The following is a 23027-nucleotide window of genomic DNA, read 5'->3' as shown; positions in this document are numbered from 1 at the left end:
TTGCTAAGTGCTGGGGATACCCCCAGACACGTAAACGGGCCCCAACCTCAGCCTTTAGATGACCATCCCTGGGCTCATCCATTCCTTCCGCAGGTGGTGGAGCGGCGCCTTGGCCGAGGTTCTGGGGCACGCTCCATGGGGGGCACAGAGGCTCACGCAGGTGTTTTCCCCTTCTCTTTCTGGCCAGCCCAAAAATGCTTCCCTGTTAATTTGAGATCCTGTCTTGAGACACCGACCATGTGGTGACGGCGGGCCAGCCTCGGGGCAGATCAGGGCTCAGTTTCACCCAATCGCTGCCCCCCCTAGCTGGAAGGAACCTGGGTGACCATGCAGTCCAAGCGAAGACTCCCTGTTAGACCGCCTCTGGCCCAGGGGCAGCCAGACGGTTTGAAGACGCGGGGCCGCAGTCCCACCCCCTCCAGGGGCAGCCCCTTCTGGAAGGCTCTCGTTTCAGGAGCCAAGTAGCCCCCCCTCCATCCCCCCATGGGAAAGCGTATTAAATATTAGAGTTTAAGACGATCCCGTAGGGGGCATCTGGGCCAGCCTCCAATTTTACACTTTGGGACAAAGAGGTGCAAGGGTCATGAAGTGGTGGCATAAATCCAGCGCCCTTTCTTGGCCAGAATATTTCTTTCTGGGTCTTTTCTTCCCAGGCTCACGGAGCCTAGCTCCTTCGGTCAATAGCATCCAGGTAATCGATATCCGAGAATGCCCAGGACAAAGGCTAGGCAACATTGGCAAGTTGCCTGGCTCAGCCAACCCATTTTCCAGATGAGAAGGCTGAGAGCCAGACAGAGAAATAACTTCTTCCAAGTCACACAGGATGTTGGGGGTAACGGTGGGATTAGGTTTATGGTCTTCTGTCTCCTAAAGCTAAATTCCACCGTCTCACAGCTGGCCCTCATCTGTAGAGTAATTAAGGCTGACTTGGGGTATTCCCAACTCAGCCCTTTTGTTTCCTGGAGAGCGCTTCCTCTATGAGCCTCGATGGCTTTCCTCTCCTAAAACTAGGTCTAAAAAGAAGCTTATAATTCCTATTCTCCATCTCATTTAGGTAACAAAAAATCGGAGTTCCCAGTGGTTTCAAATAAGGCCGAATGTAAGCTCCATGAGGGCAAGTGTGTGTGTGTGTGGGCATGTGTATGTGTGTATATCTCTGTGCATGTGTGTGTATTCCCAATCCAAGCTCAGTGCCTGGCACACATTAGGTGATTAATAAATGCTTATGAGAGGAATCTCCTTTGACAGGTGTGATTACACACCTGTGATTACACACTTTTGAAGGTCAAGTCTCTCTGCTTTCAAAGTCTTAACCTGGTGGATAAAAAGCAGGATTGAATGTCTGTGAAGAACACACTTTTTTTCTCCATTCTTAATGTCATCCACAAGCTTTCCCAGAATCACTCAGGAAGCAGGTGCCTGCCCCGCCCATCCCCACCTTCAAATGTGCTGGCCACAGTCCCTCTTGATCTCTGCTGACCCCTTTGTCCAGGCCAAAGGGAAAAAAAGTAAGACTCTCCCCATCACATTTTATTGCAGAAATAGAAAGAAAGCAGAATTCTGGCTGGAATATCAAAAAACTCTTTTTTTAGCTCAAATGGAAATATTAAACAATATTATCTTGAACCTAAAACCTTTTTCCTACTTTTTCCCCTTTGGGAAAATGTCTGTATGGTTCAGCAGAAAAACTGTAGTCTCAAAGTGGATTGCCCTCGCACCCCCACTTTCATATTCAAGGATTTAGCTACTGATTCCAGAAAGGAAGTCTTCTCAGGACTTTTCCAGGAGGGACCTGGGAACTTCAAGTTGGAGAAGTGGCTGCTGTTTTAGAAACTATAATTTTTTTAGAAAGTGTATTTTAACATAACATGATTTTTCTTGTTCAATATCCTTTTGTTACCCTAAATATCCTTGAGAGAGAAATTTTAAAAGGAAGGGGGAGGGAGGGAAAAAAATTAGGGGAAAAGAAAAAGGGATTTTAAACCTTTGAAAAAAAAAAAAAAAAAAAAAAAGGGGGGTTGGTCCACCAAAAACTATGCAAAATATGGATCTCCAGAAAGTTTTGTCTTTTTAGCAAGAAATACTTTTTCAAATCTCCCTCCAAGCTTTAATTAACAGTCATTATTTTTCCCTTTCCAAACTGGTAGCATTGTATTCCTTTTCCCTGGGTTCTGCCCCTTTTTACATTTTCAAAAACTCCTAAATTTTTTTTCACGTGGGGACGTTCTGTCTTTTTTCTCCTTGGGGATGAACGTCTCCCAAAGCCTGGCCTTTCTCTTTTCCCTCAATTGGGTACGGGGGAGGTTCCCCCGGGGGATTAAGGGGCCCCGGGGGGCAAGGGGCCAAGCTGCCCTTTGGGTCCCGGGCTGGGGACCTGAGGGAGTCCAGTTTAAAAGGCCCACGGGCCGGGGCTTGGGCCGGGACAAGGGTTACGGCCCCCTTTGGGCCCCCGGGGCCTTGGAGAGGGAGCCGTAGCCCCGGGGGGCCTGGGCCCCGGGAGGGCGGGGGGGGGCGTCCAGCCCGGGGAAGTTGGAGGGAGGAGCCGGCGAGGCCGGGCCGGGGAATTAGAACCCCGGTCCCTAATCACGGCCAGGGGCGAGCGCGATCGTCTCTCACTAAGCCAGGCTGGATGGCGCTGCCGGCGCCCCGGGGGAGCGGCCTTTCTGACGGGGAGCCCCCGGCGCTGCGGGGCGATCGCTGGCTCGGAGGCGGGCCTGGGCCCCAAGGGGCCCACTCGGGCTTCTCCGCTTGGCTGAGCCAGAGGGCCGAGAAAGGCAGGGCCGCAGCTGCATAAGGAAGGGGGAGATCCGTAGTCCTGACTCAGCCACTGGTTGTTAGCGCACGGATGCACGGCTGCGGACCCGCGGGCCCAGCGCCCCAGCGCCCCGAGCGTCCCGAGGTCCAGTGCCCGGTGCCCCAGCGCCCCCAGCCCCTGGCGCCAAACGCCGCCCTGGAGAGTTCCCCACGGGGCGGGGGACACCGGGGGGGCGCCTGGGGGAAGGGTCCCGGCCCCGGCGGCCGAGGGGCCCCGACCGCCCGGGCCGGGGGACGGTGACCGCAGCCTCAGGCCCCCGATGAGGGAAGAGTGTGGGGGAGGGGCGTTTGGAGCAGATCTACCGCTCCTCTGGAAGGACCACGGGAAGGTGTCAACGCCAACCCTGCGTGTTATGGATGAGAAAACTGAGGCCCAGACCGGTGGGGCCCCCGAGGGCCTTACAATTCCAGAGCCAGGGCCGGAGGGCTCCCCAGCGGCTCTCTCAGGCAACCCCCTCATTTTACAGAGAGTTTCCGGGTCACGTGGTGGTAAATGTCAGAAGAGGGATTTGAACCGGCGACCTCCTGAACGCGCCCTGATTGAGGAGGCATGACTGGCCAGAAGGAGGCGGAGTTTTCTGGGCGGAGCTTCGCCCAGCCTGGGGGAGGGGCGAAAAGAGGAGAAAGGAGGGCGGGAGAGAAGGTGGTGCGAAGAGAGGGGTTCTGACGCAATCAGAACGCGCCAGAGGCACAGTCCCGGGAGACCGCTGGCTTGGCGAGGCCCGGTCCAGGCTGTGACGCCTGGGGCCGGGCCGGGGCGGCCACCCGGTGACGGGTCGCGCGGCTGTGACGTGCTCAGAGCGCGCCGGCGGCGGCGGCGCCTGGGGAGAGCTCTCCTGGCCGGCCGGGGCCTGGGGCGGGGGCGGGCGGGGGGGCGAGCCCACGTGACCCCGGCGCCGGGATGCTCTTAGGGCCGCCTGGGCCGGGACGGAGCCGGGCCCTGGGACTGGCATCGGGACGCGTCGCGAGCGGGACCCGTAAGCGAGCGGCCGGCGCGTCGGGAGGGCGCCCCGCGAGCGCAGCGCGGGCCCTGGACCCGCCCCGGCGCCTCCGCGGCCGCCCCCGGCCCAGCGCGCCCCGTCCCGCAGAGAGCGCCGCCCCCGCCCCCGCGCGCCTCCGGGGACGCCGAGGCCCCGCCCACGCCCGTCAGGCCCGGCCTCGCGCCCCGGGGGTCGGGGGGGGGGCCGGGGGGGGGGAGGGGAGGGGCCGGGGGGGGGGGGAGGGGGCCGGGGGGGAGGGGAGGGAGGGGCCGGCGGGGGAGGGGGAGGGGCCGGCGGGGCGGGGCCGGCCTGGGGCACGCCCGGGGGCGCGTGTTACAGTATACTGGGGGGGGGAAGGGGGAGGGGCCTTGTCCGCGCCGCCCTCCTAACCCTGGCGCTGCCCACCCCTAACCCTCCTAACCCCGGGGGCGCCGTGCCCACACTGCCCTCCTAACCCTGGCGCTGCCCCCAACCCCTCCTAACCCCGGGGGCGCCGTGCCCATGCTGCCCTCCCTAAACCCTGGCCCCCCACCTAACCCGGGGCGCCCGTACACTGCCCACCCCCCCCGGGGCCCCGTGCCCACACTGCCCTCCCAACCCTGGGCGCTGCCCTCCCAACCCCGGGGGGCCCGGCCCCCTGCCCACCTAACCCGGGGCGCCGTGCCCCCGCCCACCTAACCCGGGGCCCGTGCCCACACTCCCTCCAACCCTGGCACTGCCCACCCTAACCCCGGGGGCGCCGTGCCCACACTGCCCACCTAACCCTGGCAGTGCCCACACTGCCCTCCTAACCCCGGGGGCGCCGTGCCCACACTGCCCACCTAACCCTGGCAGTGCCCACACTGCCCTCCTAACCCTGGCGCTGCCCACCTAACCCCGGGGGCGCCGTGCCCACACTGCCCACCTAACCCCGGGGGCGCCGTGCCCACACTGCCCTCCTAACCCTGGCACTGCCCACCTAACCCCGGGGGCGCCGTGCCCACACTGCCCACCTAACCCCGGGGGCGCCGTGCCCACACTGCCCTCCCCAACCCTGGCGCTGCCCCCCAACCCTCCTAACCCCCGGGGGCGCCGGCCCACACGCCCTCCAACCCCGGGGCACCGTGCTCCACTGCCCACCAACCCCTGCCCACACTGCCCTCCTAACCCTGGCGCTGCCCACCTAACCCCAGGGCACCATGTCCATACTGCCCTCCTTAATCCAGGGGGCACCAACACTGCCCAACTAACCCCGGGGGCGCCGTGCCCACACTGCCCACCTAACCCGGGGACCCCCCACCCAAGGTAGAAGAAAGCCTTTCCCCTGCAGTTACAGCCGGGGCCCCTTGGTTCCACCATGCCCAGAGCTTCCCTGGGAAGGTTCTGGACCCCCGGACCCTGCCCAAAGGCCCGTGGTCACAGACTGACCAGTGTCCGGGACCAAGCACTTAGAGGGCACCTACTGTGCACCAAGTCGACTGGGCGCCCTTTAGGATGCCTTCGGGTTTCCCCGCCTTGGGTGGCAGCCAAATTTACTACTTTTATAGTGAGAAATGGAGACTGCCAAAGAAGGTGCCCTGAGTACCCTCTACCCCCACCCTGTCTCTGGGGGTATTCTTCCTGGGTGGATGGATTGGGTGGAAAGGGCTGGCTTGGGTCCTGGGAGTAAATGAGGAGGTGGGTGAATGCATGGATGGATGGAGAGGTACTTGGCTGGCTGGCCGGGTGGATGTGGAGAAACAGATAAAAGGGTGAGTAGATAAGTGGTGGGTGGATTGATGGGTGGATTGATGGGTGGGTGGATAGAAGATAGTGTCAGTGTCAAGTCCTGCCCCATTGTGGCGGGAAAGGGAAACCCGATCTCCCAATTTATTGGCCTGCTTGATTCCCTCCCTGGGAGCCCCCAGCTCCGCAGTCTGCTGGTCTTTGTTCAGGGGCTCCTGCCCTGGGGCCCGGGGGCTTCCCACGGCTGAGCCTGGGCCACTGAGCAGGGCGGGATTCTGGGAGGTTAGTGTTGCTTTTGCTTCCTGTGATTTTGGACATTACAGGTCAGGTGTTCACCCTCTTTGACTGGGAAAAGCGAGTCTGGAGAGGTCAGTTGCTTGCGGCGCCGGCCCATCTCCTGTGTCCCCCTGAGTCCGTGGGGTTCTCTACACCTCAGTCCTTGGGAGCCACTTCTTTCTTTCTCTGGGTGTCCCCTTGCCTTTTGCTGGCCCTGGTCAGCGTACTGAGTCCCCGAGGGGACTTCCTTGGGTGCTCTCCCGGCCCCCTGCGGTGGTCCCGGCGTCCCTGCAGCCACCTTCTCCCTCCGTGTTGTCCCCACCGTCGTGGATAGCTACAACTAAAGGAAGCCTGCTTCTGCTTTTGGTTTGGGGGGACCTGCTTCCCCAGAAGTAGCATGGCTAACGATCTAAACAACATCCACATAATTATCTGAAGGTAGAAGCCGCATAATGTCAGGAGGCCCCTCAGCCACTGAGCGGGCCTGTTGCTGGGCGACCTTGGGCAGCTCCCGGCTCTGGGCGCCTGGACTCGGAGCAAGGTCAGCAAGTTTCCAAGGTCCGGCTGCAGAGAGGTGCTGACGTTCCTGGGCAGAGGAGTTCCAGGCCTCCTCCCAGTTTGGTGGTTGTTGGCTTTTTCCTGGTTGATTTATTTATTTCTAATACATATTGCTTATGAATCATGTTGGGGGGAAAATCGGAGCCAAAGGGGAAAACCCCACAAGAGAGAAAAAGAAAAAGACATGACTGTACCAGTGTTGACTTACATTCAGTCTCCATAGTTCTTTTTCTGGCCACATTTGGCATCCAAAGTCTGTTTGAATCACTGAGCCACTGAGAAGAACCAGGCCTTTCTTAGCGGATCTCATCCTCATTTGAATCCTATTCTAGTCGCCTTTAGTTAATGACCTGTAATGATGGGGAAAGAGCTGACTCTTGAGTGGACTTTTAACAGCCCTTCTTAATTTATAACCAAGAACATTTTTTTGGCGTTATGCCATTCTTCAAAAGGCCATGAAGAAATCCCTGTTTGTCAGGCCGAGCACTTGGGAGGGGGTGAAGCTGGGGGGGCCCGGAATCATTCAGGGTCTCTCAGCTTCAGTTCAGGGCCGGCCTTGGACCCTTTAGCGGGGAAGGCTGCCGGGCCAGATCAGGAAAACCGAGCCGGCCTGAGATGGGCCCCGTGGCAAGATGGGAGACTGGGCCTCCAGAAGAAACTGCAACTTCAGATTGGGTTCATTGTGTTTGGTTTCTAGCCTCCCAGCATGAGCCAGACTAGATGAGTAATGATGAGGGCCTTGGTCCTGTGCTTGCCCCAGGCCCAGCCCCAGGCTCATGGCCCAGAGCCAGGCCTCCTGCTCCCTCTTCACCTTCTAAGATCCCTTAACCCCAGCCAGAGAGGAGAGTGTGTTGGAGGTTTTATTTTGTTCTGTTCTGCGCTGTTTAATGTCACTCCTTTTTGGAAAAGAGTTTTATGGATTCGGGGTTTCGTTTTTTTAAGAATTCAAAGGCTGTCTCTGCATGGTAAATGCCCAATTAATGCTTGTTGAATCTTCCTTGAGGAACATGATGTTTTTTGGCCTTGAAGATACTAGTGTTTCCCACTTACCTGACTCGCCATTTTCTTTTGCAGGCAACTAGCAATTTCTGGTTACTTATTTTAGCCTCAGATGTTGCTTTAAATTAGGGGAGGCTTTCTCCAGGACTTATTTTTGCCACAGACTTTTTTTGGCTTTGTAATGGAATTTTACTAGTTTATTTTCCACACCCTGGTGCGGTAGGATTCTCTGGGAGGAGGGAGGGAGCCAAGGCCCAAGGCCCAGAGGAACCTTTGCTCTGTAGTTAGTGGTTGGACCAGAAATGACCCAAGCTCCTCAGTGTTATGTGGAAGCCCCGTCTCTGGGTGTCTCTGAGCCGAGCTGGTTAGAATTGCCGTGGAGGCGACAGCTACACTGAACCCCCCCTTCCCGTCACTGAGGAGAGCGGGGGTCTTGCTGCAATGCCCCCTCTCCCCCCCACCCCCGCCAGGCTCAGGGCAGGACCCTCACATGGAAGGGCCTGGGGTCTGACTCTCCCCACAGCTGCCCCGATCCACATTACAAGATTTATCTAACCAGGGAAGGGACCTTGGGCGTTTTACTTAGGTAATGCCCATTGCAGGGGTACTGCCAGCACCGCCAGGTCTTGTGGGGGCACTTGGTATGGAGACTCCATCCCCTGATCCAGGTCAGCAGCACCTCTGTCGGGCATTAAGGGCCCTTGTGAGGGCTTTTCGTTCAGCATCTGTTTGTCTCGGTTCGGCTCTGGTGTTTCTGAGCGTTTTACTGGATTTGGATCTGAAAAGGCCTCGGGAGGCCATCCGGGCCTTGTACCGAACAGGCCCAGGTGGCGACGGACGTGCCTGATGGCCACCAGGAAGGGCATTCTGTTCAGAAGGACAAAGAACGGGGATTCCCGGCGGGGCTTTAGAGAGGTTCCTCCGTCGTGATGTGGGGTTCATCACGGTGTCTTGGTGTTGTTAGACAGAATCCTCTTGGCTCATCAGCTGGATCGGCAGCTTTGTAGTCTTGTTAGATGTAGCAGAGAGGATGGATGCCCAGCTGGGCGAGATCTGGTGCCCGTAAAGCGCTTAGTTATTCTCACCACCATAATCTGCCCGGCTTGGACCCCCCTTTGCCCGCTGCTTTTAGTGAAAGTGTTTGTCTGGCGGGGGAGACCTGTGATGGGTGGGGGCACTTAGAACCTGCCGTGTCGCCCACCCTGTGGACCTGGGCTTGGCTGAACCCGGCCTGCTGTGTGCCGGTCACCGTGCTCAACACCAGGGACCCAGGGAGGCAAAAGCCAGGCCCTGACCTCGAGCTCCCCACCCAGGGCTTCCATTCCGGGAACCCTCTCCCTCTGTGTGGCCCAAGGGGGAAAAGGAGGATGGAGGGGGCCCGGAGACCTCTCCAGCAGGGGCTCGGCTGGGGCTGGAGCCTCGTTCTTGATGGCCAGCCCTTCCCCCTCTACATCCGGCTGCCGCCTCGTTTCATCTGCTTGTGTTTCTGCCGGAGCCTTCCCTGCCCTGTCACCCAGGACCCTCGGAGCCTTTGGAGACGTTGGTTACGTTCTCGCTTGACAAAATGGGCCGATCTGCAGTCCCGGGCTTCTTGTTTTGGTTTCAGTCTGGTTGACTTCCTTTGTCCCCTCCTGCCTTCTGTTTCCTGCATTTAAGGCTCTAAACAAGCACTGTCGAGCCCAGATAGAAAGCAGGGCTTTTGAGCCCTACCCAAGGAGGGGGAGCGGTGACTCGGAGAACCCCGGGCGCTGGTACGGATCCCTGGCCGCCCCCGGGCCCATGGCTGTTGATCCCGGGCAGCCTCTGTGTTGCCCAGCCAGGATCTTCAGGCGGAAGCCTTTACCTTAGTGGGGACAAAGACATTGACAGGGAAGGATGGTTAGAGCTCGAGAGACCCTGAGTGAGAGTCTGGGGATTAAGTGACGTGAGGCTTGGGGGCCAGGCTCTGGTCACCCAGCCAGCCCCTGACCTCCGGTCACCCCCCACGAGCCGGCTGAGGTCGCTGGGGAAGCCCAAAGCTTCGGGCCGGGCTTTCTGCTAAGGGCAGCGAGGGCTGTGGCCTGGAGTCCGGCTCTCGGGTCCCCATGCCGGACACCCCCAGCTCGCTCTTCTCTCCCTGACTGGTTAAGTGTCCAGTCCCCTCCTCCCATGGGTCATCCTCCCTTAAACGCTCTTCAGTTGGTCAGGCTCTTAAAATGTGGCACAGTATCATGGCCCCAAGGCAGCAGAGGGTGGCGGATTGGCCGGCACCCCAGTCTGGGCGCCGTGCCGCGGACCGCGGGCTGAGCTCACCCTTTGGCTGGGCGCAGGGGCGCGCTGAGCTTGCAGCCTACCCAGGCTCTCGGAGCGGTGTCTGGCTTTTAAGTGTTTTATTTTCCAAACGCCTGGAGTTTCCAACCTTCCTTTTTGTAAGGCTGTAAGACTGTAGGATGGAGGGACCTCCCCCCCCCACCCCCCAGCAAGGAGCCCGAATGCACGGTTGTGTAGGGCAGGTTCCATGTTGTCCTCCTCAGGTCAGTCTGGGCGCTTCTCTGAAACGCGCTTCCATACTTTGTGCTGTGCAAGAACAACCAGACCCAAGGGAAGAAAGGCCCCAGGAAGAAAAGGCAGCCCAAGGGTGGAAGTGCTTGGCTGGGACCCTGTTCAGTCTGCACAGCTGTCTCCCCAGAGGCAGGGGCTCCCTCCCAGGCCCGCTGGCGCCGGCCCGGCTGACCCGGCCTGGGTGCCTTGTTCTCTCGGTGCTGCCCATGGCAGGGGGTCCCAGGCCGAGCGTTCTGGGCGCTCCATCCCGCTTCACGCCTCCTGGTTCCCCTTGGAACTGGCCCCGCGGCCTTTCTTGGAGCTCCTTCTCCCCAGGCGCTGGGCCGCCCCCCTCCTCCAGAGCCCGTTTCCCTCTGGATCGTCTCCCGCTTCTCCTCGTCCTCTGCCCCCCCTTGCCAGGTCCTCGCTAGGCTTGTCCCCCTGGGGCCCCTTCCCCCTCCAGAGTCCCTTCCTTGGGGGGGGGGGGTCTCTCCTGGCGATTCCGGAGTCTGCCCCTCGGCCCAGGCTGTGCGGCACGTCCCGGACAGAACCGTATCTTTTTCTCCGAGTCCTTCCCCTGCTCCCTCCTGTTCCTGTGTCCCTCCGGCTTACAGACTGGGGGTCCTCCTGGACACCCCGCCATCGCTCACCTCACCTCCCCCTATTGGGGGAGCTTGGCAGCAGCCCCACCGCACACCCCTGCTCTCCTGGCTCCCCCAGCGCAGACCCTCAGCTGCCGAGGTGCAGCCTCCCTGCCGCGGCCACCCAAGTGACCTTCCAAAATGCCCGCCTGACCGTGTCACCCACCGGAGGTCAAGAACCTCCATGGCTCCCTGTTGCCTCCAGGAGCAAGTAGGAAAAGCTTTTTGGGGCAGTCAGAGCCCTTCATTCTCCTCATGTCTTTGATGCAGGGACCCCGACCTCTGGATGGTCAGACCTCAGGGTCCCAGCATCTTCCGCCCCCCAGGCCCCAGAGGCTCTCCCTCCCAGTCTGCCCCTTGCCCTTGTCCTCTGCCTGCACTGGGTTTCTCCCCCCTCTGTCATGGGCCCCTGCAGGTCCCTCCCTAGAATCAGAAGGAGCCCTGAGCCTTGGCTGTGGGGCCCCTCCTGCCCGCCTCCCTGGGGGCCTGCCAGGACCCAGGTGTCTCCCGGGCGCTCTCTCCTTGGGCGAGATGCGGGAGGCCCAAGGCCGGCGTGGGCCACGGCCCCCCTTCTCTCTAAGACCTTGACCTCGGGCCTGTGCTAAAATGTAACTTCTTTCTCTCCCCAGCTTTGTGCCCGGGCCCCATAATGCCCCAGAACAATGAAAGGCCAGCGAAGAACTCTGCTCAGCAAACAGGGCCGCCTGCCAGCCTTCTCGGAGAAGTGGGCGTCCGGCTTCGAGGGCCTTAACAGGTCCTGCCTCCTCCATGCCAAGCAGGAGAGCCGCAGCACCTGGCATAGGCTCTACCGCTCCCTCCAGCGCCGCCGGCAGGCCCTCTGGCTCCAGAGGAAGCGGGCCCACCACACTCTCCTGGCCGCCAGGACCTGCGCCGCCCTGGCCGCTCCTCAGGGCCTGCCGGGCCCCGTCAGCCCCCACGCCCGGGGGCCCCCCGTGGGGAGCCTGCCCGCCCCCGTCGAGAGCCCCGCCCAGGAATGCCGGCCGGAGGAGGAGCTCCGCAAGGCGGCCGCCGGCCTGCCAGTGGGCAGTGTGCTGGGGGCGGCCAATGGCTGCAAGCAGAGGACGGACCCCCAGGATCCCAGCGGGCTCAGGACGGCCGGCGGGGAGGGCCGGGCAGAGACCGGCCCCTCCTTAGTCACCCTGAGGAGCCGGAAGGGAAATGGTTGTTGCTGCCGCTGCCTCCCGGGGCTGGACTCGCACAGGATGGAGCCAGAGCGGCCGTCCCTGATCGCGGGGAGGCCCCAGGCCGGCCCGCGCAGGCCCAGGAGGGTGTCCCTGCTCCGGCTGTATAAGAAACTGTCCATGATCAGGTTCCGCTACCGGATCCTGAGGTCGCCCCGGTTCAGGACGAGGAGCAGAACGTGCAAGCTCCGCCAGGGCCGGCACCGCAGCTGGGTGCAGAAGGTCGCCAGGGACCGTCAGCAGCAGCCCCCGGAGGGCTGCGTGGGGGGCACCCGGAGTTCCCTCCCTCTCTCGGGACCCAACAGCCCCTCTCTGCTCCCTCCGGCCCCCTTCCCAGAGATGGACTGCAGCGGCCCTGCCGGAGAGGGCCCGGAGCCCTGTGGGGGCCAGCCGGACGGCAGCCCGGCCCAGGCGTGGGACCCGGTGCTTGGCATCGCGCTGACCGGGGACGGCCTCTTGCTGGAGCAGCTCCCGGAGGACCTTCTCAGCTCAGAAACCGAACCAGAAACCGTCATCGTGGGCTTGGAGGATCAGGCGAGGGACGGCGGGGGGGATGAGGAGAAGCCGCCCCTGCCTGACCAGCCGGAGGAGGCCAACGGGAGCGGGCCCGAGGCCCCGGCGGAGGAGCCTGCGTCCCCAAGGGCCGGGCAGGACCTAGGGGTCCCGGACCCCATGGAGCCGGAGGCTCCCCGCCCCCGCAGCATCTTCAGTGCCAAGTTACTGGACCACCCGTACTGTAAGAACCCCCTGGAGGCTCCCTCGCAGCCCACGGGCCTCAAGGGGGGGCGGCAGGTGGGAGGTGGAAAGAGCGCCCAGAAGACGTCTCCCGTGAAGGATGAAGAGCTGTCCTCCTGCCTCTGTGGTACATACACTGACCGCCCTCCCCCCACAACCGAGGGGCCTCGGACTCTCCCTGCCTTCCCCCTACAGAGGGCCCTTGGGCTCCCCACCCTCCCCCAAGAACAAGGAGCCTCGGGCTCCCTGCCATGGCCCACTGTGCCCCCAATGCCATGGGGGGCCTTGGGGTCCCCTCTGTGTCCCTTCCCTCCAGAGGTCCCACGCTCAGTGCTCAGCCCGGCCTCTCAGGCTTGCCCCCCTTCCCCCCCAGTGACCGAGGGCAGAGGCTGAGGTCTCGTGGGAAGCCCCTGCTTGTTTCCACAGTGGCCAGAGAGTGTTAGAGCACTCTCCAGGTGCCCCTTGCTCCCGAGGCCTTGGGTGGGCTAAGGGTCTGTGAGGAAGTGATTCCCTCTGTGGTCAGTGAGGCTGGTTTGGGACTAACCCCGAGCCCTGGTTCCCTGAGCTCAGGAGGAAGGGCCTAGCCCTGGGTTAAGGGGGCTGCCATCACTGCACCCCCACTCCCTTGTGTGCTGGAGGCCTTGGGAGCCGCCTGGGTCCTGCCCCCGCAGAACGGGCTGAGAGCCAGGTTCTGCAAGGGCTGCGTGCCTTGGGGCAGCTGCTCCCAGACCCTGAACTCCTCCTAAGTCGGTGGGAGGCTCTGCTGAGAAGACGGCCCCTCTCCTCCCAACCCCCCCAAGCTCACATTGGGAACCAGAGCTTCACGGACTGTCCCAGGGCTTGTTCAGCTCCAGTGTCGGCGTCCCCGAGGCAGCGTGCCACGGAAGGAGCAGAGGGGACAGCAGGGACCAGAGAGGCCCAGGGTGGCCCAGAGCTTCAGGGGAGACCTCGGGAGGCTTTCCTGGCAGTCCAGCTGGGGCTTGGGCCGACGACGGGGCCCCGGGCTCGGGGAAGGGGACCTCCACGGTCCCTCTTCAGTCCATTTGGGCCGGGCTTCAGTGGAGATTTGGTGGCCGTCTTAGTGGAAGTTTGAAACCAGTTGGGGCTTTGGTGCAGGAGAGCAAACTTGGGGTGCTGACCCTGGGGGATCAGCCTTCTTCTCCCATCTGCTGATGGGCCGGGGGGGGGGGGGGAAGCTTTGCAGGGAGGTCCCTGTGTAACGGGGCCGGGGGGTCACGGGGTCTAATATGGAAACAGCAGGGGTCTGCTGCTGGCTCGGCTTTTCTAGCAAAAGAAACCATAAATCTGGAGATTTTTTCAGAGGTCAGAGATCGCTGTCTTCAGGCGACTTCAGCACAGGCGTCTCCTCGCTTCGTCTTTAAGAGTCCTCCTCGTGTATCTTTAGGGTTCCTGGATGAGGTGATGAAGAAATATGGCAGCTTGGTCCCCCTTTGTGAGAAAGACGTTCTCGGGAGACTAAAAGAGGTCTTCAATGAAGACTTTTCCAATAGGTTCGTAGAGAGGGAGCCCTGGGGTCCTGGGAAATCAGGCGTCCCTTCTGTTTGCCCGAGCCCTAGGTCTGAAGCGTCTCCCCTGATCAGCCAAAAGGGAGCTCGGGAGCTGCCCTCTCCTCCCCTCTTACTCCTCCCTCCGTTGCAGAAAGCCGTTCATCAACCGGGAGATTACAAATTACCGGGCCCGACACCCCAAGTCCGCCACCTGCAACTTCCGGGTGTTCTACAACAGGCACATGCTGGACATGGACGACCTGGCCACACTGGACGGGCAGAACTGGCTGAACGACCAGGTGCGAGAAGGGTCGTGGGTGGGGGGCTTCCCCCCCTCGGCCTCCGGCAAGAGCCACAGGAAGCTCAGACCGGCTGGGCCCACCCCGTGGGGGAGGAGAGGCCAGCCGACGGCCCTGGGGGGGCACGGGCCCAGACGCGCGGCAGTACTCATTGGGCACCTGCTGTGTACAGGCACTGTGGACTGTCTGAGGCTGTTCTGTGCAAGCCCCTTGGGGCCATCCCGGGTGACCTCCTAGTGGGGCCTCCAGGCCCAGTGCAAGGGCTCCTCTTCTGGGGCCTCGGCCCTCTGAGACGGGGCTGGAGCTCCCGTGCTGGTGGGAGGCAGGGGCCGGACCGGACACGCTCGTGCTGCGTTGGGTGACCGGGGAAGTCTTTTTTTCAGGTCATCAACATGTATGGTGAGCTGATAATGGACGCTGTTCCAGACAAGGTGAGTGACACCCCCGTAGAGGAGGCCCCTGACCTTTCATTTCTGTGGGGCTGCCCAAAGGGAGCAGATGAGTGGGCTCGGGGTCCCTGCTCCCCAGGGGCACCCGGCAGGCTGGTGTAGACACCACAGGAGCCCAGAGAAAGGGGAAGGTCCTAGAGGCCCCACTTCAGAGCCGGAGGACAGAGGCCCACCTGGGGGGGGGGGGGTGCTTCAAAGGACCAGGTCTTCTGAGGTCAGGGATCCCCCTAGGAGGTGTAAAACCCAATCGGTCCGGCAGGAGGGGAACAGAGCCTTGGAAGGCCATTCTCCCAGCCTCTGACTGGAAGGTCGAGGCAGAGTCCCCCAAGCTTGCATGGAGGTGGGAGAAGGCTGCCCGAGGGCACACTGCTGGGGCCCACCAGAAAGGGCGGAGGCTCACCCCCCCCCCCCCCCCGCACCCACAGGGAAGGGCAGATGGAGAGAAGTGGCTCTGCCTGTGGCCTCCCGGGGCTCAGGGCTTAGCCTCCCTCTGCCTGTGGCCTCCCGGGGGCTCGGGGCTCGGGGCTCGGCCTCCCAGAGCCACTGCCCGTCTAACATGTCCACTCCCGTCCGGCCTTTTCCAGGTTCACTTCTTCAACAGCTTTTTCCACAGACAGCTGGTAACCAAAGGATACAACGGCGTCAAGAGGTGGACCAAGAAGGTAGGCCGTGCTGCGGGCCCTCGGGGAGGCAGCTCGGCTCCTCCCCCAGGCCTGGCGCTCCTCGGAGGATGGAGTTGTTCCCTGGGGGGCCCGGCCAGGGTGGACGCTCAGCGTCACTGGCGTTGAGTGAGGGGTCTGTATATGTATATGGGGGGCCTTCTCAGGGTGAAGGACGTGAGAGGTGATGAGCGAGTGCTCCAGGGCAGCTGGGGTCAGCAACCAAGCGGCGTCAAGGGAGAAGAGGGCCGGGCCCAGGACGGCCTGGGGGATGGGGGGGGGTCTTCTGCAGTTAGTAGGCACCATGGGCCTTCTGCAGTCAGTAGGTGTCATCTGGATGGACATTCAGCAAAAAGACTGAACAGGAGGAGGGGAGAAGGGGGGGGCACTGCCGCCAGGAGAGAACTTTTGGGGGACCTCCATCAGGTGACCAAGCCAGAGGCCCTGCCCTGCCGGTGCCTTCCCGTGCTGTCCTTTATCAGCAGTCTGTCCAAAGAGAGCGTAAGGGGAAAGGCTGTGCAGGGGTCTCCAGGGGGACGTGTCTTGGTTAACCACGCCTCCTCTGCTGGCCTTGGACGTCCGCAGGGGCCGAGATGAGTCCTTTGAAGACGGCTGAAGGCTGCCTGTCCCTGGGCCCTCCCTCTCCAGGCAGGCAGAACTCCCATCAGTGCATGGGAGAGACCCCTGGTCTTCCCCCGTAGTGGCTCGGGACCCTCTCTCCCCACAGCCAGCCTCTGCAGCTTAGCTGGTCGCCCCTGAGGTGCAGCGTCCGGCACGGCACGGCCCTGGGGTCCCCTCCCTGCCACAGTGCACGATGGGGGAGGTCGGCTGAGAGGGCGAAGGAGCGAGAACACGACTGGTCTCCTGACAGGGGGGAGTCCAGGGTCCAAGGTCAGGGGGTGTCTCAGGTGCCAGAGTGGAGCTTGGAGTGGACATCCATGGCAGGGACCCCACCTTTGTGCAACCACATGGGGGGAGGGGTCTGCATCTGTCTAGAGTAGGTGGGGGTTGTATACATATAAGGGGAGGGGTCCGTATATATGTAGAGAGAAGGAAGAGTCTGCATCTGTAGAGCAGGGGTCTGTGTCTGTGTAGAGTGGGAGGGTCTATATAGATGGGGAGTCTGTATCTGGGGGGGGCAGGGTCTGTGTCCATGTAGATCAGGGTTCCGGGGGGGGGGGGATCCGCAGTGATGAGTGCCCGCTCTGCCCCTGCCAGGTGGACCTGTTCAAGAAGAGCCTCCTCCTGATCCCCATCCACCTGGAGGTGCACTGGTCCCTCATCACCGTGACGCTCTCCAACCGAATCATCTCCTTCTACGACTCCCAGGGCATCCACTTTAAGTTCTGTGTGGAGGTGAGCCAGGGCTCGGCTCCTCGGGGACGGCCTGGAGGCTCCGCTGGGGGGGACCCGCTGCCTGCGGGGATGGGATGGGGGGGGATGAATCCCCTGCCGGGCCCCACCCTGAGTCCCTGGCCATTCTCGGCCACCACCAGTTCCCTTGACAACATTTTTAGACCCTGGTGGCAGGTGGAGTCTTTGGAGGCCCAGGAGCGACGGCCCCGGCCTCTGGCCTTATCCATGGAGGTGCCCAGTGGGAACTTCCTGCCAACGTTTGCCCCAAACTGAGCGTTCGGCGCCTGGTGCGAGAAGGGCCAACCTCGGGGCCTGGGCCTCGGTGGCGGTGACCCCAGTTCCCCCAGCCCCGGGGCCTCTCGGGATGTAGTCAGGGGGGTCCAGGCTGCAGGCCTGGATGCAAAGGGCTGGGGGGAAGTAGCAGCGCGGGCCTTTAGGGAACACTGGGAATGACCAGAAGCCAGGGGATGTTTTGGGTTTTTCAGTCAGACTGACCCCTGCCCTCGCCCCTCCTCCATCAGATGGTCGGCAGGGATGGCGACCACGCCGTTCTGACGCCCCTCAGTCCTTGGCCGTCCTCAGCCCCCTGCACACTGCCTTAGTCAGTGTCCCTCCAGACATAGAGGGGACCCTCACTGCGGGACCGGGGAGGAGCGGGGCGGAGGCCGGCAGGCAGTCAGGCCGGGTCTGGGTTTCTGTCTCATCAGAACATACGGAAGTATTTGCTGACGGAAGCGAGAGAAAAGAATCGGCCCGAGTTTCTGCAGGGCTGGCAGACGGCTGTGACTAAGGTGAGTGGCCCACGGGGGTGAGAAAAGCCACTGGGGGCGAGGGTCCACAGGGCCCGGTTCCGATGAAGTCACGTTCCTCTCTCTTCTCCCTCCCCAGTGCATTCCACAACAGAAAAACGACAGCGACTGTGGAGTCTTTGTGCTCCAGGTAAGTGGCCCCCTCAGACCCCGCCAAGGCTCGTGGGAGCCGGGCGCTGTGGGGGGGGTCCTCCGCTCCTTCGGAAGAACAGGCAGCATCGCTCCACTGCCGGTTTTCACCCTTAGCCAGTAACAAGAATGAAAGGGCGTTTGCTCCTTTTCTGTCGGACGTCCCGGGTCCCAGGGCTCGGCCTTTGGGTGGCTCTGAGGGGGGTCCCCCTGCTCAGCCTTGCACCCCTGCAGCCCCCGGAGCCAGGACATGGGTGGTGCAGTTGGCCCAAAGCCGGCCGTGTTTGGGGAGAGCTGCGCAGAGCGGGCGCGGTGAGCAGCAGGGGCTACTGGGGGAAGGGGGGACTCACCCCAAGTTTGGGGGCTGCCTTTTTTCAGTACTGCAAGTGCCTGGCCTTCGAGCGACCCTTCCAGTTCTCCCAAGAAGACATGCCGCGCGTCCGGAGAAGGATTTACAAGGAGCTCTGCGAGCGCCGGCTCTTGGACTGAGGCGGAGCCCGGAGCCCCGACGCCCCTCGGCGTACCTCACCCCGGCCCTCCTCCCTGGCTTGTCTCCTCCACCACCGTGTAACGTCCCCTCACGTCCTGTTTTGTCCCTCACTGTGTGGATTTCCTTCTCGTATTTAATATTTATTATGAGCGCATGCCCATCGACCAAGCATGCGGTGCTGAGTATTAAAAACAAAGCCAAGGCGGGCTCGCCATTCAGCCGCGCCCAGCCAACTTGGCCCGAGGAAGCCAGCCCACGTGCTAACGGGCAGGCTCAGAACCTACAGATGTGGGGTCTGTGTTTAGATCCCGTCCGCTCAGGACCGTCCGGCTGCCGAGGAGTCCTAGAGTCCTCCCCCTCCGGCCTTGCCCCTGCCTTGGGGAACAGCTCTCTCGAGGTTCCCTCAGCGTCACCGAGGGTCAGACTGAGCCACATGTGGGGAGCTTCTGTCCTCGGAGGGTTTGTCACCGCATGTGCCCTTGTCTCTTTGTGATAAAAACGAGACCTCGGACCCCCGGAGGACAGATGGGCGGGGACGGTGAGCGCAGCTGATGCTAGGGAGCCCTGCCCACTCGGGGCATCGAGAGACTTCCGTCCAGAGGAAGTGGCAGCAGATGTCTCTGTCCCTTTTTGCTTCCCGTTTTTACATTTGAGAAGCAGGAGCGCCCTGTCCGAGTCGCCCCTCGCCTTATGTCACCTGCCCGCTGTGCCCGTGGGGAGAGGAAGGCGGCGAATGAGGATCACTGTCTGTCTTGGCACTTTGGGAGCCTCGTTCTGAGCTCTGGACAGGGAGGCTCTCCTGGGAAGCATCCGGACTCTGGCCTGAGCTGGCCTGAAGAGCACTCAGTCCAGGTTTTCTTTCTGGACTGTTGGCCCCAAGCGGACGTGCCACGGGCCCAAGAGGGCCAGGAGCTCCACTTCTGGCCTTTCTCATTCACTCCCTCCCTGCCCTGTTTGTTAGGTAACCCTCTCCCTCCCCCCGGTTTCCCAGGCCTGACCCCCCACCTCAGCAAAGAGAAGTTACCCCATCTTTGGACGTGGAAAAAAGCAGATCTCGCATCTGGAATCTGGCTCTCCTCCTAACACGTGTCTTTACATGAAAAGCGAAAACAACTGGATGCACGTGAACCATGCTGGACCGTCCGTCTGTCCGTCTGTCTGTCTTGGAAGGCTAAGAAAAGCCCAGAGTGGCCAGAGGTGCCCAGAAGCTCATGGAGCGCAGAGTGAACAGCAGGTGCTACTTGACTTAGGCCCGGGCGTGAGCCAGGGGCGGGCAGGAGCACAAGAACGCGGTGTCATGTTCCCGTAAGGCACAGCTGAAGGGGGGCTGCTGGCCACGGTGGGGTCAGTGGGCCAGAAGGGCCCGAGCCTCCCCGTCTCCCCACGCCGTCCTCAGTGTTTGGTCCTCAGGGGGTCTCACCCCAGCAGAGTAGGGGGTGTGGGCCAGGGCTGCAAAGGGGGTGACCTCAGCCCCTGGAGGAGGAGGAAGAAGAGACTTCACCCATCAGTGTCACAATCTGTGTTGAGCTCATCCTGGTTTGCCTCCCCGCCTCTCCCACATGTTTGCCCCTGTGTATTTATAGCTTTTCAGGACTCCCAGAAATCCCAGTTGGAGAGGTTTGCTCTCGCACCCAAGCCTCTGTGTTGGAAAACCAAAGCGTGACCACTGGACAGTCCGAAGGCCTTTTCTACCCCAAATGCAGAGTCCTCCAGAAGCCTCCCCAGCTCCAGGTGCCAGGCCGGCCTTGGCCCCCACACGCCGTTCACCCAGCACGGGAAGCCGGAGCGGAGGACGCCCCGGCAGTGGGGTCACCCAGGACCGAGTTCTTCCCCTTCCCGCCCACTTGTCCGTGGGCCACCAAAGAGCTCGGACAGCGGTGCTGAGACGAGGAGGCTCGAGTCGGGGCTGCAGAGGACTCGGCTCCCCTTGGGGTTTGGCACGCGCCGCCATCGCGCAGATCCTCCGAACCCTTCCCTGCCAGCTTCCGTGTAGGTCAGAAGCCGGGATCAGAGCCGCGCCCTCCGTCCTCCTGACGGCAGGCCTTGTTCCCTCCCGGCAAGGACGGTCTGAGCGGCGCCGGGGCTGTCGGATCACTGTGAGCCCGGCCCCGACACGTCCTCCCGGGCGCCCGTGGCTGGGTCGGTCTAAGCGCGGGCGCCGTGTCGCGGCGAGCTCGGCGCTCCGTGTGGACTGAACAAGCAGATGTGCCCTTAATAGCCAGGGGATTGTCCACGTGTCTCTGGCTGCACTGATTTTTTTTTTCCCAGAGTTTGCCTTTCTGATTAATCTACAGTAAAGAACATGGAACTCGGCCCATCCCAGTTCAGTAAACTCTTGTTCAGCTCTTTGGAGAGGTTCCACCGATGAAGACATTTCCTGTGGACTTTGTCATGTTGGTCTTCTCCCTGCTTTAAATAGGGGGGTCCTCGGGTCCCAGAAGCAAAGTGGTAGAAAGCCATCGGTGGAGATTGGGGGGGAGGGGGAGGCAGTCGGTTCGCTCTCCATCGGTAGACTAGAGACAGACGGCCAAGAGCTCGGCTTCCCTTCCAGGAGGGCCGGGGCTTCGGGCCTTCCCTGGATGGGAGGACATGGCCCTGAACCTGCTCCGTGGCTTGTCCTGGGGAGAGAACAGAAAGACGGCTTCCCGCTGATCCTGGGGGGAAGGTGACCTGGAATTGTCAGCTGACCAATACGAGGCAGGAAGCTGCTTGGCCAGGGGAGACTGAAAAGGGGAGACGTCCATTGCCGGCACTTGGTCTTGAGAGGAAAGGGGTTTCACCCGGTGCGTCAGACCAAGCTAAACCTACTGTAGATAAGGCTGTGATGATGTACAATTCCAATATCAAACGTAGTGAACAGTGAAATGTTGCAGGGGTGGGGTGGGGGGGACTTAGTAAAATATTTTTTTGAGAAATAAACTAATGACTTTATAAATCTCTGTCTTTTTGTGTTGACTCGCACTGATTGTGCAGGGAGAACTTTTCCACGGCGCTCAAATAAAAGGGTCTCTCCTGAACAGTATCCACACCTAAGTAAACCCCGGCAGGTTTAGTAATATAAGTAATAGTAATATATCCTGCCGGATAATCCTGGGATCTTACGGGACTTCAGAAAACGTGTTTGAGTAGAAACTAGCTGAAAGGGCACAAATCCCCCAGAAACCTCTCCAGGCGTGTTAAGTGGCAGTCCTACCTCGGGAGGCCAGGAGACAGACAGCCACGTTGTGAATGGGGGGCCACCTTCCTACCGCTTGCAGCCATATCATAACCAGGGGGGCTGGCTTTCTGCCGCTCGCGGTCATATCGTAACTGGGGGGGAGCTGCCTTCCCGCCACTCGGGGCTACGTCATGACCAGGGGGCCATTCTTCACCTTTAGGAGCCACTGCTCTCTTTCCTCACCTATGAAACTTGTTAAGTAACTTTGTTTCATGATTTGAGGAAACATCAATTCAGAAGATACTAAGTGGTTACAATTTCCAAGGCAGAGCTTCTGGTTCTAGGAGGGAAAGGGACAGGTCCCTGCAGGGGGATTGGGGACAAAAGAGAAATCCAGAGTGTTTTAAGGAAAACCTGACACCACGAGGAAAGGGGAAGATGAGGCAGGCAGCCCTCCTCCCAGCCACCACGCTGGGGCTTTCACAGCTGCTCCCGGGCACCAAGTCAGGAACCCAGCTTTATAGCCTCTGTTAGCAAGCCCTGGAGTACCCAGACATGGCGGCCACAGCTGTTCACCCCTTTATCAGTAGGGAGGGAAGCCAGTGATGGACTCGGGGCTCTCATTCAGCCAACGTCCTTGGCTCTCATTTTATTTATCAACGTTGAGAAGTTTTACCCTTTGCAGACGAGTTGCTCATGAGGAGCTCCACGTGTCCCATGGGACGACTGACTGTTAGGCGTTCTTGCTGTCTCCCCGACAGCTGCATTACTTCCCTATTTCTAGCAAGGCTTGTAGGGGAAATGGCCCTATTTCCTGCAAACAACCTTCCCTGAGTCACCCAGCTCCGAGTCTGCAGATGATTGGGCCTGGGAATGTGGCTCTTAGGCTACGTGAGTTCCAAGGCCTTCCTCTCCTGGCCCTCCAGCCAGCCTTTTTCTGGAGGGCCCGGGACAGGCCTCTTTTTCCTAATGATGGAGTGAACAGACCCTGGCCAAAGGCCGCATCCCTCCTAGCAACCCAGTGTCTGGGTGAGCCCCGGGGAGGGACAGTGACAGGACTGCTTTGTGCCTCTGGACTGTTGTGTACAATCTATGTTCACCTGAGGCCCAGTTATTGTTTGCAATTAGGAGGCCAAGCCTTGAAGCCAGGTTATTCTGTGTGAACTGACCAGCAGTTAGCATCCCTTGCTTAGAGGCCTTTCCTGTAAAAGGTCCGGTCTCTCCCCTCTCAATGACCAGTTCCACTAGGGAACTTAAATCATCTTAGGGCCTCGTAATTTGCTCCTGGTCTCGGATTTGGCCCGGGCCTATAATCCTTTCTGGACAGCTCTCCACCTCCGTGACTTGTACCTCATCACTACTGCCTCGTACAACCAGAATCCTAGGAGAAACTGATTCTCTGGGATCGTTTATCCAGAGCAACCCACTTTTCTCTCTCGACTTTTGTTCCTAAAATAAGTACAAGGCCCTTCTGTGGTTTCCATCTTTTAAGCTAGAAGAAACAAAAGTTTCTCTCCCCTCCACTGTCTGCACCTCCACTACAATGGCTCCACTCTCCCCCAGGCTGTGGTCCAAGTCACCTGCCCACAGAAGGAAGCTGGGAACCATCCCCAGGGTGGGCAAGTGGGCTAAACATCTGGGGTTCAGGGAGCTTTTCAACCTTGAGCGACAAAGCTTGTCACTCCACTCTTCCCTGTTTAAAGTGAGAAGAGCACACACAGCAAGGTGGACAGGATATTAGC

At 60.7% G+C, this 23027-nt stretch overlaps 2 protein-coding genes across 3 annotated transcripts in view; both read left to right on the top strand.

The window, feature by feature from the left end:
• The window catches only part of LOC105750063 (anosmin-1-like), a 30856-nt gene extending 30391 nt beyond the window's left edge, over positions 1-465 (top strand). The window contains exons 8-9 of the mRNA XM_031961108.1: positions 94-156; positions 307-465. Coding sequence (XP_031816968.1) covers positions 94-156; positions 307-465 — 222 coding nt within the window. The remainder of the gene's footprint in view (positions 1-93; positions 157-306) is intronic.
• Positions 466-3673: 3208 nt separating this feature from the next.
• SENP5 (SUMO specific peptidase 5) lies at positions 3674-21059 on the top strand. Of its 2 annotated transcripts, none has more exons than XM_031957525.1 (10): positions 3674-3792; positions 11119-12556; positions 13835-13940; positions 14089-14236; positions 14620-14667; positions 15270-15347; positions 16563-16700; positions 17408-17491; positions 17589-17639; positions 18017-21059. In XM_031957525.1, exons 2-10 carry the CDS (start codon positions 11155-11157, stop codon positions 18125-18127), a joined length of 2166 nt encoding a protein of 721 aa, XP_031813385.1. In that variant the 5' UTR covers positions 3674-3792; positions 11119-11154; the 3' UTR covers positions 18128-21059. The 2 variants fall into 2 exon arrangements, with proteins under 2 accessions (XP_031813385.1, XP_031813386.1); XM_031957526.1 differs by lacking the exon at positions 3674-3792 and adding an exon at positions 5440-5524 and having other exon boundaries at positions 11122-12556.
• Positions 21060-23027: the final 1968 nt, after the last annotated feature.

The sequence above is a fragment of the Sarcophilus harrisii genome, chromosome 3 (assembly GCF_902635505.1).
Source record: "Sarcophilus harrisii chromosome 3, mSarHar1.11, whole genome shotgun sequence".
In the NCBI taxonomy this organism is placed as follows: domain Eukaryota; kingdom Metazoa; phylum Chordata; class Mammalia; order Dasyuromorphia; family Dasyuridae; genus Sarcophilus; species Sarcophilus harrisii.
This window is presented reverse-complemented; position numbering and strand designations above follow the sequence as displayed.

Bases quoted from the DNA above. Each gene is read 5' to 3' on its own strand.
- SENP5 (XM_031957525.1), top strand. From the start codon at position 11,155: ATGAAAGGCCAGCGAAGAACTCTGCTCAGCAAACAGGGCCGCCTGCCA. The intron at 14,237-14,619 runs GTGCGAGAAGGG...TCTTTTTTTCAG, and splicing joins AGAACTGGCTGAACGACCAG to GTCATCAACATGTATGGTGA. The intron at 17,640-18,016 runs GTAAGTGGCCCC...GCCTTTTTTCAG, and splicing joins GTGGAGTCTTTGTGCTCCAG to TACTGCAAGTGCCTGGCCTT.